General features: G+C 45.2%; 1 protein-coding gene across 5 annotated transcripts in view; it reads right to left on the reverse strand.

Moving 5' to 3' along the window:
- PIAS2 (protein inhibitor of activated STAT 2) overlaps positions 1-15004 on the reverse strand; it is a 940364-nt gene that overhangs the window by 29096 nt on the left and 896264 nt on the right. For all 5 annotated transcript variants that reach the window (XM_069626926.1, XM_069626927.1, XM_069626930.1 and 2 more), the window contains one exon: positions 74-111. In XM_069626926.1, the coding sequence (XP_069483027.1) occupies positions 74-111 (38 nt within the window). The remainder of the gene's footprint in view (positions 1-73; positions 112-15004) is intronic.

A 15004-nucleotide genomic window follows, 5' to 3' on the forward strand; every position in this document is an offset into this window, starting at 1 on the left:
AGGAACATCCTTAACAATATGTTGGAAATTTACAAATACGTAACGTTATTGATAATTAATAGAAATATCTTACCTGAGGGTCCATAGACAATAATGAAAGAAAATCAAGACCTAAAAATATAAAGGGATAATTAATATGCTTTTATTAATAGCAACAATGTACCAACAATACTGACTGTATATACAAAATATACAAACTTTGCATTTCAGTTTTAAATGGTAACCCCAGAGCTTATTAAAATACCAATGCAAATATAATTATTCAATTTGTATCTGAATTCTTTTCAGCTATGTCCATAACACAGTTTAAAGACAATCTGCTTTCCCAAAAATGTATGTGAATCTGGAAGCTTCATTATCATATCAGCGGTTAGAATTATGTCTGGTCCCCCAAACACCACCAAAGAGTAAAATCTAGTAAGGTATTCAGACTTGCAAAAATGTATTCAAATCATTTTCACTGAAATGCATAAAGATAAATGTTTTTCAAACATATTTAGTGTGGATTCCCTAAACATTTTGAATTAAATTAGCTATATGCCTACGTGTTTTGGTGCAACTACAGTCTACTGACGAGATCCATCAGGAACAAAACACAGGGTTATTGTCACAATTACCTTTATGTCCTACTGCAGTAAGGTGTATGGGGCATAACCTTTAGTATCACTCCCTTGAACAACCTCCTATGTAGTGTAGAGAAGCAGTAAATAAGGTGTTGGATGCATTCGACAGGGGCTGAACCAAGCACTCAATAACACCGCCCAACTGAAGGAAGGCAATAGAGCATTGTTTTACTTAACCACAGTGGAGTATTCCTTCCTATGATAAGCAAAAAAGAACACAAATTTGCATGGTTCTCAATGACTGAGCATGGCACCTCTCAAGAACCGAAAGGACAAACACACACAGACATCTTGGTCCCAACCATAGTGGAAAGTTGACAGACCAGGCAAAGTTGGGAACAGAGAGATACAAATGAGAGATTATCAATACCCAGAATCTCCAAGGATGAATCACCTGGGTGGGAGGAGAAATCGGAGCAAGGCAAATTTTGAAAGACTGAAAAGCAAGGAAGGCAATGACCAATCCCAAACATTGGGGCTATTTAAAAGGGCTCAAGTCAAAATAGGGAATGGTGCAATTAGGACAGTAATCAAGGAGACGTGTGGTGAAGCCATAGAGCAACGGAAAAAAGCCCTACATCTGCAAAGGGTTGCAACTGAGCTGCTTGTAAATACCAAGGGCAAATGAAGGACTTTCAGTGCTTGCCTACTGAGGGTTTTCTCAGGTACTGGGAAGAGCCAGAGTATAGACTGAAAACATGTGATCATATTGAGAGCTGAAGCCTAAGAGGGAAACCTGTGGCTGGTGGGTGATAACCTCAGCATGACAAAGATTCCCTGGGTGAATAAATACTTTGTTTTGTTTTGTTTATTTTATTTTTATACGGTTTACAAAGGAAAACCTTTAAAAAGAAAAAGAGAAAAACATTTGCAGTTACGTCACTTCGTACGAACCCACACCACTTGTCATTGGTACACTTCTCAAGAATTCCTTGTGGATGTGGGATTCGATTCAGCCAAGTAAGTTTTCAGGTCCTTCAAAAACAGAACCAGACCAAACAAGACTTTACGGTCAGAGCCATCAAACATGGCTTTCCACCAATCGTTAGCTGACTAAGTTCGACGGGCCTCAAAAAGAGGTCGGAACAGTTTTGTTCGTAATCAGCGGATCTTTGGGCAGGACAAAATCAAATGTTTTAAGGTATCTATGGGGTGCTCGCAAAAAACGACAGGTAAGGTCGGAAGTTTCCTTGGATGCCCAGTTGCTTGTTCGATCTTTGGTCAAAAAAAGATTTGGACGAAAGTGTAAATATATTAGTCTTGAGTTCTGGTCTGGAGATTGTATCAAGTAAGATTGTAATTTGTCCAGCTTTCTTGCTTCAGGTGGTGCATCTTTTATAAGGCAAGAGCATGTTCTGTCAACGCAAGTTTGGTGCCAATCCGAACTCCATAATTTTGATTTCACCTTGTCTGGGGTTTCCAGTAAAGTTGTAATTTTTATATTGTTTGCCTCAAGGATTTTTGTGCATGATTGGTTCCATTTGGAGAGAACTGTGTATTCTGGGTCGGTGTCCGGCTTATGTAAGATTTTAAATTGTGGTGCTGGATTTAGGAGCTGGGTCTTTCTGTATAGAGTTAGAGCGTTACAGCACACTCGCTTGTACAGATGTCAAGCCCAATTCAAATCTTATATTACATGTTGGACAACCTTTCGGTAGGTTTAGTGCTCTAGTCCAGAAATTGTTTTAGAGTGTACTCCACAACTCGTGTGAACAACCGAACATGTTTTCGGCACCGTAGATGAGAGCTGGTATGGCATTTTGTCTGTAAAAGTTGATCATGGGGTTTATGGAGAATTTTCCCAATTTTTTGTTTATAATTGCAGCTTGGCAAATACTTCCTGGTAATGTTAACGGAAACACTCTAGCAAGAGGGAGGAAATACTTGAGGGTAAGGTAATCCACAACAGCAAGCAAGAAGTAAGAAGTCCTTGCTGGTAGGTGTGTATATGCATCACATCGAGGACCCTGAGAAGTCAGCCAGAGGATGACAATATCTGAGCCAAGGAGGTGTTTCCAGACCAGAGGAAGTCAAGAAGCGTGCTGGAAGTTTTTTTTCTCCAGAATAGGAGTGAGACCATAAGCATGCTGAGTGCTACATCGCTGAGACTATGTGTTGTAGATTACGGAAAACAGGCCCAGAAAGAGCACTGTTAGGCCCCCTTCACCAGATCGGTTCTCCACCCGGTCACGTTTTGAAAAATAGTTCTTCTTTGATTTGTAATAAGAACCCCAGACTCCTCAAGTGGTCACCCCATTACCTGAGAGTGTGAGTTCAGAAGGTGAAGCAGAAAGGGGTGCGAGTTAAGACCGGAAATAATGACATCGCCAGTTATTCTCTCTAGTCTTCTATGTTTAATAGTTACATCGGACACCCCCCCTTTTAAGTTCTGTGAAATTACCCTTCCCTTTAGGCATTCAATTAACTCCAACCAGGTGGCTACAAACAAAGGACTGCTCTGCTAATCTCACATCGGTACAATGATTGGTATCCAAACGGTTTAGTGGAGGAGTCACTAACTCTGCTTCTTTTGGCAGAGTCAAATTGATATGCAAATGGAAAAATGGGAACCTATCTGGTTTTGAAGAATACTGTGCATTCCTCCCACGGATTCTCATATAATTATCCCGTCTCCTGCAACACGGTCACCTGACCTGTTCATTACCCATAGAGGAAGGCTGAGTATCTCTGAGGGTTGGGGATCACCCCACTGTTCAATGAGTGATTCAGTGATAAAGTCAATATGTAACGTAGTGAAACCAATTCAGGGAGAATATACTTAATGGTTAGGACGAGGCTTACTTCTTTTGTTCAACAGCCTAGCCCTATGGCGCTAGGGAGAAAACTCAGAGAAAATCGACCCCACAATCAGTGCTTTACAAGCCCTGCATCAGTGAGCTATTTTTTGCATATCATTTGGCGCTCAATTACAGGTCCAGGCGTGAAGCGGAAGTGAATGATTGGTGTACGCCAAGAGTGCAAACTCCAGCCTGGATCCTGAACTAAAGCCAGTAAGAATCTATACTGCGGACAACAAAATAATATATTCGGCAGAGAGAAGAGAAACTCACCTGTGTGGAGAGAAGATGAGCTTCAGGTCTACAAGCTATCATGTTAAAGCACCTGATTACAACATGTCAGCAGGGTATTTGTAAGTTCCTGCCGCAGGAGCCAAGGCATCGGAAGAGTCGCATTAATAAAAAATATACAACAAATGAAGAGAACCACGGACACTGGGTACATTGATGAGAAAGAGGTGGAACTATTATGAAAGGGACAATCATGCTTCAAGAGGCTAATGGAGAGAAGGACCTGTAGATAAGACCCATCTTTATTCTAGTAAATCCATCAACGCTGGTATGAACAAAGAGACAACCCTCCTGTCTTGGTAGGTGATAAAATGAGGTACCTCATAGAGTGGTGCTATAGTGAGGTGAACAAGAGAGCTTGACGCAGGAGAGACATAACGAGTGTTTTCCCATAAGTTAACTATCTCACAATGTTAGTCCTTGGTGTGGGTACAGAGTACTGTCTAGATCAATACCACAAAAGGCTTCAAGTGGATAAACACCTTTCTCTTTCTAGATGAACATTTTATTGAATCCATCAGTTATGTTAAGACGTTACCTACTGGTGGTTAGCAAACTAGCTGAGGCACTACGGGTCATTTGGGTACAGCTCAACTTTGATTAGGCTTGTGTTTGGGACTTTTTTACCTACAAGTTTCCTTTGTCAGAAGGAGGGTAGGTTTCAAGAGAGTACTATTTTACCTAGGAAACTGCAGGAAATACGACATTGGTTATGTTGGTCATCTATATGTGGGATGCAAGTATGTCTGTTTGCAGATACAGAGCAAACCAGGTGCACAATAGGGAGACCTACACAGTGAACCTGCAGGTCATGCAAGAATCCAAATGCCTTACAAACGCTTTTGCAAGTATCTGGATAGGGGAAGAGGGCGTGGCGGAGCATGGGAGAAATGAAGATCCCAACCTAATAACCGAATTACTTACAAATAGAAAGGAAACTTAAGAATCTAACACAGACGCTACTTATTTACTTCACTGGCAGCAAAGAAGAGGAACACAATGCACTGTATGGGAGTTTGGGCAAGATTGGGTGCTGATAGGATGACTATAAAATGTCACTTTTTAAACTTTTCCCTGAGAAAAGTATTGTTTAGTTGTTAAAGTTTCACCATATTAAAAAGCTGTAAAATTTAATACAGATTATGAACCTCTCTGACTTGAATGCACTTTGCCATATAGTAGTATGGACAATCTGTATTTTGAACAACCACTTTCCCCTCACCAATCATGTTAACTAGGAGGCCTTTTACGTGCAAAATGCTTTGCTGTGTCTCGAGCGGATGAAATTATTCAATCGATTTGTCTGTGTGACCGTTAAACAATAAAACTACCGCGTTGAGAATACCAACTTAAAATGAGGCATACCCAGGGCTGCTAACAGGACATTAAATAAAGGTCATCATGCCCATTTCTTTAAATAAAAAATAAAAAAGAATTGAGACAAATCAGTCAAACGGATTAACAGAGAAGACCACTCATGCCAGAGATTCATTTTCTCGCTAATGGGTTTAGTGTAAAACATTGCCAGGGAGTGTGAGTCAGAAACGCAGACTGCCCTGCCTTGATTACAGGGTGTCTTTTCGCTCTTTAAATGAAGGAACCGCCCAACAGGGACATTTATGAATCAGACGCGAGCTGTTAAAGCCCCGCAACTGAAGTGTTTTCAAAGGCGAAGGCTGAACACTCATGAGAAACATCAAATCTAGCCTGCCACCCGAATCTTTTAAGAGTCACTCATAAATGAGCAAGGGGTTTACAATTCTTGCACAATATAAACGACAACATCACTTACGTGTTTGAAAGATGTGACCAGTTGAATTTAGGAAAGTTATGTTAGTGCCTTTTGGATTAAGGAGTGGCTGCAAAATACACTTAAAGAAGTTATACACCATAGGGACTACTGTACTCCTAGTCCCTTCGCCTCCATATAGCGAAAAGCGTGAATGTCTCCTACATTTAGGTGCAGTCAAATGAAGGGCTTCAATCATTTCTCCTGGTGGGAAAGCTCCAGACTGTGGAGTGTCTCAAGTGAGTCCAATGTATCACAGAGTCTTTGTGAGGACAAAGATAGATGTCCTTAAAACTGCCGAAAGGACCAAAGGGACCTGTTAAGATAACTCTCCTGAGGTCAATGCACATGCCCCAAGGTCATCACCCTGACGCAAGCTCGCGATAGTTTCCAAATGCCCTTTGCTCACGTAGGGTAGCCATGGTCAAGCAGCCCAGGCACACTTTTCAAACAGAATTAAGCAGAAATAAAGTATAACATGCTATTGATTCAAATAAAGGAATATACGCCTCTATATGCTTTTTATCTACAATTGCAGGGCAGAAATTATAGCAGGTATGTATAACATTTACAAAAATCTGTTGAGGTGATAGAGCAGTTTCTGTTGTTTGTAGGGCCACTGGTGTATATCCCAACAGAGCTAGAATGTCCCCAATTACATCTTATTGGCTCAGGCAAACCTCAGGCAGGACCTATTTTCTCTCAAACGACTGCTTTTTAAAACGAAAAATAAAGACGACAGCTGATTTGTTGTGCGGGATACTGGTGCTCCCGCTGTCATCGTAACAGTATTCCACACAGGCCAAAGTTAGTCTATATAACTTCACAATCAGAATGTTCTGCCTCTTTCTATTGAGTTCCATCAGCTTCTGGCAATCTGGAGGTCTCCATTGTCCAAGAGGCAACTGCTTTGGCTCCCTGGGATTCAGGTGGCGACTCCAGCAACAGTGAGGGTGCATAGATGCTGCCGTAAGTAGGACGGGCGCCAAAAAAGGATGAGCAAAAGGGAAACATGAGGTTTGGTGGAGTTGGAAATGTTGAGACACTTCAATCTAAAGAAAACATTGGTGATAGAACGGTACAACAGAGGTCTAGCAGGGAAGTAAAAGTACTTAAACATGTACCAACATTCCTCTTTTGATACAATTCATAACAGGATTGTAATCCAATTGTCCAGTCACCCAAGACCAGTTTAACTGTCTGGTTGTCACACGCCGCGTCCCTTCCTGGCGTGTGTGGCCAAGGTTCCGACTGAATGCAGGAAAGCGCTACACGTACACTGCAGCGCACGTTCGCGCTGTCTAGTCTTTCTGCTGGGTTCCGCGGCTCCTATTTAGCCCCGCATCCTCTACAGCGTCTCGCCTTCCAAACTCGCAGTCAGCCGCTCTTCGCTGCCGCCCATTGCGAAACGCTCTGTTTTCTTTCCTCTTCCCGCCGTTTCGGCTTGCTCTCTTCGCTTGGTTTCCCAGCTGCTTCTGCCTTTCGCCTGTTCACGGCTTCTATTGCCTCTGCTCTGCCATGTCCTTCCACGGCTTCCCGCTCAGTCTCTCTCTCTCCCTCTCTTCATTTTCAGGCTACCCTCGGCCTCCTCTTCCCCTTCCCTCATCTCGGACTGTCTTTCTGCTATCCAGGAATGGTGTGCCCCCAACGGCCTCTGCCTTAACGCCAGTAAGACTGAGATTCTACTTATCGGCACACCCACTCCCTCCTTCCCTGCAGCTCTCTGGCCAGCGTCCCTTGGCCCTCTTCCTGCTCCTACCTGCAAGGCAAAAAACCTCGGGGTCGTCTTCGACTCCACATTCTCTTTCTCTCCGCACATATCTGACGTCTCTAAGAAGTCACACTACCAGCTACACCTCCTCAGAGGTATCCTTCCTTTCCTCTCCTTCCCCCAGAAGTTCACTGTCTCCAGAGCCCTGGTTCTCTCGAAGCTGGACTACTGTAACAGACTATCTATATCTTCCTGCCTCTACTCTCCGCCCTTTGCAACTCATCCAGAACAGGACTGCGAGACTTGTCCTTGGCCTCAAGCCCAGGGACCGTATCTCTCTAGGACTGAAAACACTACACTGGCTCCCAGTGGCTGCGAGGATTAAGTTCAAAACCCTCTGCATTGTCCACAAGGCCTTCTGGGGCCTTGGGCCAAAATACCTTCAACTCTCTCTTCCTAAATATCTTCCTTCTCGAGCTCTTCGCTCATCCACCTCCAACTACCTCAAGGTCAGCCGCTTCTCCAAGCAACGAGCTGGGGGTAGATCTCTCTCCGCAGCAGGGGCCTCCCTCTGGAACAGCCTTCCTGCCTCCCTGAAACTTGAGTAGAACCATCTCCGGTTCCGGAAGCACCTCAAAACCTTCCTCTTTGCCTCTGCTTTCTCTCCCTCTCTCCCCTGCTAAAATCACTGAACCTGCACTGAATCTGCTACTGGGCCACTCACCGATCTCGGTCGTTGGCCCAGCCACTCTTCCCTGCACTGCCTACCTGCACTACGGGACTGTCTCTGTATCCTACAGCCCATTCTCCCGGCACTTAACTTGCACTTGCCAACAGCTGGCCCTATTATTTATCTTGTATTCTACTAACGATGTACTGCACTTTCCTTGCACTTGCTGTTAGGGAGAATTCTCTCTTTAGGCTGAATTTCCTAACCTAGTGAGTCCCCCAGCAGCTTTGCTGGATTTCTGGAGTTTGTTTTTTTCTCCTGTCAAGAGTGAGACTCTTTTTCTCCCACTCTTGGACATGATTTATGGTGTTCCTTTGACTGTTAATGTGTTTTATGGGCTATGGGGTCCTTTACTCCATAGGGTCTCATGTGTTTTTACTATGTGTGTTACACAGCACCCTCTGTGCAGTAAAACAGGGTGTCATAGTGACACCCCACCATAGACTCCTTACCTGGGACTGACTACTGTCTCCCAGGGCATGTAAAGTCACCATTGGCTTTACTAGTCCCAAATTATTAACAGAAACCAGTACAAACCATCATATTGTGGACGTAGTGGTCGGGGCAATTCGATTGCCCCGGGGTCTGTTAGTCGAGGGGGCACGTCTCCGTCCCCCCTGATCGAGTTTTGGCTGGTGGCAGTGGAAACTACTTTTTATATTCGACCGCAAATATATCCCTATGGGATTTTCCCATTGTTCGAGGCTACCAACTTTAATTATTTAATTCTCATAGCCTCGAACATACCGCCGGTTTATTTATTTAATATTAATTCGCCGGTTGGTATTTTTGCCAGGACTCGATTCTAAAATGGCGTTTGTGTTCTCTTCTGTCACTCCAACCCAAGTCGAGCCCTTGGTTCCACTTTTTGGCGGGCTTCTCCACAGAAGCCTCCGAAAGTGGTGCCACTCTGTCTGGGTACCACAGGGGGCGTGGGAGGGGGTTTAGGCACCCTGGACTGAGTTACCTTGGTAACTCAAGTCGCACTCTTGTGTGTGTTAGGGAGAATTCTCTGTTTAGGCTGAATTTCCTAACCTAGTGAGTCCCCCAGCAGCTTTGCTGGATTTTTGGGGTTTATTTTTTCTCCTGCCAAGAGTGAGACTCTTTTACCCTCACTCTTGGACATGACTTGAGAGTGTTTCTGTGACTTGCTATGTGCTTATGGGCTAGGGGGTATTTTTTCCCCATAGGCTATCATTGGTTTTTGAATGTGTGTTACACAGCACCCTCAGTGCAGTAACACAGGGGTGTCATAGAGACCCCCAAACATAGACTCCACACCCTGGGACTGACTACTGTCTCCCTGGGTCTGTAAAGTCACCATTGACTTTACTAGTCTTAACTTAGGAACTTAACCAGTACAAACCATCTTACTGTGGAAGTACTGGTAGGGGCAATTAGATTGCCCCTGGGTCTGTTGTCGAGGGGGTACTGTCCCGTCTCCCCTCGCCGAGTTCTGGCTGGTGGCAGTGGATACCACGGAAATAATCCACCGGAATATTTCCCAATGGGATTTCCCATTGTTTTTAATGCACCACTTTTTGGTGCAATGTTAAAGATACCGCCGGTTTATTTATTTAATATAAATTCACCGGTTGGGATTTTTTGCCAGAACTCGCCGCCAAAATGGCGTCTAGGTTCACTTCAGTAACCCTGAACCCGAGTCGAGCCTTTGTTCCACTTTTGGCGGGCTTCTGCACAGAAGCCCTCCACAGTGGTGCCATTCTGTCTGGGTACCACAGGGGGTGTGAGAGGGGGTTTAGGCACCCTGGACTGAGTTGCCTTGCCAACTCATGTCGCACTCTGGTGTGATTGGCCCAAGTGGTGAGCCACCCCGCTCACCACTTAGCATGTTTGAGTGACAGCTAGGCTGTCTGAATGGGGCTTTGCTGCATAAAAGCAGGGTTTTTGGGACTGGTTCTTCAGAAGTCGCCACAGGACCTAAGAAGCCGAAGAGGGAGAAGCCGAGCCGACCTGCCAAGACGACACCACCGGTGGAGCCCTGATGAACCGTCTCACCACTTTTCCCGACGACAGAGGAGATCTCCCGCCAGAGAGTCTCCTTCCCTTAACTGGTGGGGACAACCAGTTGCTGCCTTCTTTTCGCCGTCCCGAAGCATCTCGTGGCCGCCTTGCCTGTGCCAAGCACCCCGGCAACCGGGATACCACTTTTTACCTCAACCGCGAAAGAGGGGTAAAATCCTTTGTGACCGGAAAACTCCACGGCTGGTCTCATCCCTGGTAGTGCAACGACCTTCAGCTTTCCTCCACGTCGAGATCACCTCTTCCTCTGGACGACGCCGCGACTTGCAACCACTACCAGGAACAACTACCACCGCTGGAGGATCCTTTCCACTTTTAAAGGTACTGTGTTCCGCCCGGCTTCCCTTGCCACCGATTGTACGGGGTAGATTTAGCCCTCGGCTCTCGAACCTGGGTAAGCCTGAGACACCCTAACTAAACTTTTTCTAAATTCAGTAAAACCTTTTCTACTCACCTGCAAAGACTTGTGACATTGTGTGATCTTGGAATATTTTCGCCTGGCTCTCTCTAATGCGGGCCACGAACCAATTCTCCTTGTTCCACAATTGACTGCCTTTTCTAACCTTATGTGAAAAGTGTTTTACCTTGCTGCTTTGATTACTTCTGCCTTTTCCCTCCCTTTTCTAATAACTTGTTGGAGTGCCATCTGACGTTAAGCGCTTATCTCTGTTTGGAAATAAGTGGTGTTAACTTAGACTTGTCCAACAAATGACTAAGTAATAGTGACTGTGTTTTGACTTACTTACCTTTTTCTGTGCTAGTGTAATTTATGAGTGTGCCTTTAAAATAAATAAGTATATACTTTTACACCTAGCTCTGGTCAGTGTTTGCTTGTACTACTGTGCCTCTGTACCTATCCTGTATCCTCTATATACTGCCTAACTCTTCTTGAGGGAAGTCTGACTGCTCAGCCACAGCTACCACAGTGAATCTGTGTGGTACAGACTGCTACCAAGTGGGTTTACACCCAACACCTGTAGTCTTAAATCTTTTGCAGTGGTCCCAGAGGGAACTGCACAGGTTTCTGCTTAACACTGGTGTACAGTGGTGGGATTTGTATTGAGTATACACTTTAGTGTACTTTTGAGATACCTTAGTACAACTAACCACAAAGCTTAAGCACAAGAAAGAAAAAGTCACTTTCTAACCTGTCTACTATGGAAAGTTATAGTCAAGAATCCCTTGCTACAAAAACTGCTGATTGTCTAAGACTTCTCTGTAAGCATAAGAATCTCATGACTAAAGGAAAGAAAATGGAGCTAATAGAAAGGTTGTTAGAAAACCAAAGTCTGGATGATGGTTCAGAGGAAACTATCACTCCAGCAAATGTAGAGAACAGCAATGATATTGAACAAAGTATTGATGATCTTGGGTCAGAACCAGAAGAGGAGGATGAAACTGTTGTAGATGTTCCCTCTAGGCCTCTGTCTGCTCTACCAGCTGTACCTACTGGACCTTTGCCAGGTCCCACATTTAACCCTCAATAGTTTAAACTGGAGAAAATGAAACTTGAATTAGAGTACAAGAAACGTAATGCTCAAACTGACAAAGAACTAAGGCTAAGGGAAATGGAGCTCAAGTATGAGCTAGAAATTAAAAAATTGTCTGTTGAGAATGCTTCTCTCTCTGGCTCCTCTAGAAGTTCCAGTCCTAAAAGACCCCAGGTGCCTAAGGAATTGATTGGTATGTATGAGCCTAAGTTGGATGTGTTGGATTGGTTGTCTATGTTTGAGTATAATCATGGGCTCCAGAACATCACAGGTAATGAGTTACTCACCTGGTTGTTCTCTAGGCTTCCCCCTGTTGCAACTGATGCGGTAATGGAGTTGGGGGAGGAGGATAGGAAAGAGTATGAATGTGTGAAACTAGCTTTGATAGCTAGGTTTGGGAAGACCCCTTCCCAGTATCTTAAGAGGTTTAGGAGCCTCAAAAAGCATGATGGTACCCCTTGGGCTACCTGGGTGTGTGAAGGGTTGAAAAACGTAGAGGGATGGATTAAGGGTTACAAAGTGAACACTTATGAAGGAATGAGGAATCTTGTAATGATGGAGTCAATTTATGATGCCTGCTCTCCTGAGCTCAGACAGCACTTGGCTGATTCACGGGAATTAGATCCTAGGAAACTAGCTAAGGCTGCTGACTTGTGGGTTGCCAACCGGGCTACTCACAAGGATTCTGGGGTAACTCAGAAGAAGGATGAGGGAAGACAGCCTAAGAAAGACTCCAAAGAGAATTCTAATAATTCTAATTCCAAAGAGGGCCCCAAACCAAACCATAAGGGTAAGCCACCCGGGAAACCACAGCAGAGTAGTATACCTTCTGGTGCTAAACCAGAAGGAGGTCAGAATAAGCCTCCATTCCAAAGGACCTTTGGGGCCTGTTATGTTTGTAAGACTACTGACCATGTGAAAGGAGATCCCAGATGTAAGGGTAAACCTTCAGGGGTCCAGCTTGTCTCCTTAGCCTTCGCTCCAGAGGAGGAAGTCACTATGGCAAGTGGAAACTTTCTACTACTGGCTGATGAACCCACTGGAGTCTCAGCCAGTGTTTCTTTAGTCTCTCTGGGGTTGTGGGAACAACAGAATTTAGATGTGTATAATTCTATCACAGATAATACTAAAGAGTATTATAAGGACAGTGTCCATGTGAATGGTCAGGAGACTCATGCCATCAGGGACACTGGGGCCAGCATAACCGTGGTGGATGAATCATTTTTCAAGGCAGAGGATGTTGCTAAGGCACCCAAATGCCTCACCAAGTTAGCTGGAGGGCCTGTGCAGATGTGTCCCCAGTTACCAGTTCTCATCTAGTGTAATGATATGGCTGTGAAGATACCTGTCAGTATACAATGTGAAGTGCCAGGAAGGGTTCTGTTGGGAAATGACCTGAAAGCTCTTGGAGTTGTGTCACATACCCCCAGACCTCCTAGTAAAAGGTTACAGGAGCTCACTAAACCTGCAAGAGAGAAAACCCTGCGAGTTTTATCTCAGGAGATGATGACAGAAATCACTCCTCTCCCACTAGAGCAACTTGCTGCAGTAACTACCAGATCAGGAGCAAAGGGGCAACCCAAGACTCCTAGGAAAAAGCCTACAGCAAGCACTCCAGTGCTTCCAACAAGGACTTCCCCGAGGTTGTCCAAAGTTACACCTGTAACTCCACCTCCAGCTGAGGCTGAGATGGAGGTACAACCCTGTCTGGTTGAACTAGACTCTGAAGAAGAGCTAGTAGGAGGCCCAGAACTTATTGGAGACCTGGACCCGGCTGACCATCCTGAGCTGCAGTCTTTACTGGCAGAAGGTGGACCCAGCAGGACAGCTTTTCGTAAGGGACAAAGAGAATGTCCAACTCTGGAGGGTCTCCGCCAACAGGCTGCTTCTCAGGCTGATGGGCAAGAGCCTGGGAAGTATAGGTTACACTGGGAAGATGGCCTCTTCTACAGTGAACCCACTGAATCTGAACCTGGAGCCTACCAACGCCTGGTAGTGCCCCAAGAGAATAGACAACAGTTCTTGCAACTAGCCCACGAGATTCCTTTGGCTGGTCACTTGAGTTTCAAGAAGACCAAGGAAAGGCTCTCCCTCTACTTTTATTGGCCAAAGATGGGGGCTGAAGTAGATAGATATTGCAGGAGCTGCCATACCTGCCAGACTTCTGGTAAGGTTGGTTCCAAGAATGTGGCACCTTTAGTGCCTCTCCCAGTTGTGGGAGTCCCATTTGAGAGGGTAGGGATTGACATTGTTGGTTCCCTTGATCCTCCAACCTCCTCAGGCAACAGATTTATCCTTGTTGTAGTAGACCATGCTACTAGGTACCCTGAGGCAATTCCTATGAGGACTGTTACAGCTCAGGCTGTGGCTAAGGCACTCCTTGGTATCTTTACCAGGGTTGGGTTTCCTAAGGAGGTGATCTCTGACAGGGGGTCAAATTTTATGTCCAACTACATGAAAGCCATGTGGAAAACCTGCAGTCACCTACAAGTTCTCAACCGCATACCACCCTCAGACAAACGGGTTGGTAGAAAGGTTTAACAGAACTATGAAGAGCATGATAGGTGCTTTAGAAGAACCCCTTAAGAAGAAGTGGGACCTTCTACTGCCATGCCTTCTGTTTGCTTATAGGGAAGTCCCTCAGGAGGGAGTAGGTTATTCTCCCTTTGAACTTCTCTATGGCCATCCAGTCAGAGGCCCCTTGGCCCTGATTAAGGAGGGGTTGGAGAGTGCTCCTTCCCCCAAGCCAGTCAGAGTGACTGACTATGTGATAGGTCTCCGAAGGAGAATGTCACACATGATGGCAGAAGCAAGTGACAACTTGAAAGCTGGCCAAGCTCTGATCAAACATTGGCATGATCAGAAGGCTAACATGGTTGAGTTTACTCAAGACCAGCTAGTTCTAGTTATGCTTCCAACAAGGCAGAGGGCCTTGCAAGACAAATGGATGGGACCCTTCAAGGTTGTGGGAAAACTTGGAGAGGTCAACTATCTGGTGGATCTGGGCAAACCCAGGGAAGCTCCCCGAGTCTTCCACACCAACCGCCTCAAAGCCTATGTCTCTAGACCAGAAGTAGGAGCCTTGCTTCTAGCTTCATCAGAAGAGGAGGAGGAGAGTGAAGCTCTACCTGACCTCCTGAGAGGCTTACCTTTCGACGAAAAGGTTGAAGGAGTTAATCTCTCTTCAGATCTGACCCCTGAGCAACAGGAGGAGTGCAAAGCGATGTTAAATCAGTTTGCCCCCCTGTTCTCACTTTCACCAGGCTTGACCCCTTGGGGACAGCATGATATACTCACTGGTGACTGTCTGCCAGTCAAAAGCAGAGGATATAGAATGTCGGAACATGTCAGAACCCACATCAAAGGTGAGGTCAAGAAGATGCTTGATCTCGGGGTAATAGAGCCCTCTACTAGTCCATGGTCTAGCCCAGTGGTGTTAGTACCAAAGGCAGGATCCAAAGAGTTGAGATTCTGTGTGGACTATAGAGCTCTTAATGCAGTCACCAAGACTGATGCCCACCCTTTGCCA

This window comes from Ambystoma mexicanum, chromosome 6p (genome assembly GCF_040938575.1).
Source record: "Ambystoma mexicanum isolate Mex_15411 chromosome 6p, UKY_AmexF1_1, whole genome shotgun sequence".
Classification (NCBI taxonomy): Eukaryota; Metazoa; Chordata; class Amphibia; order Caudata; family Ambystomatidae; genus Ambystoma; species Ambystoma mexicanum.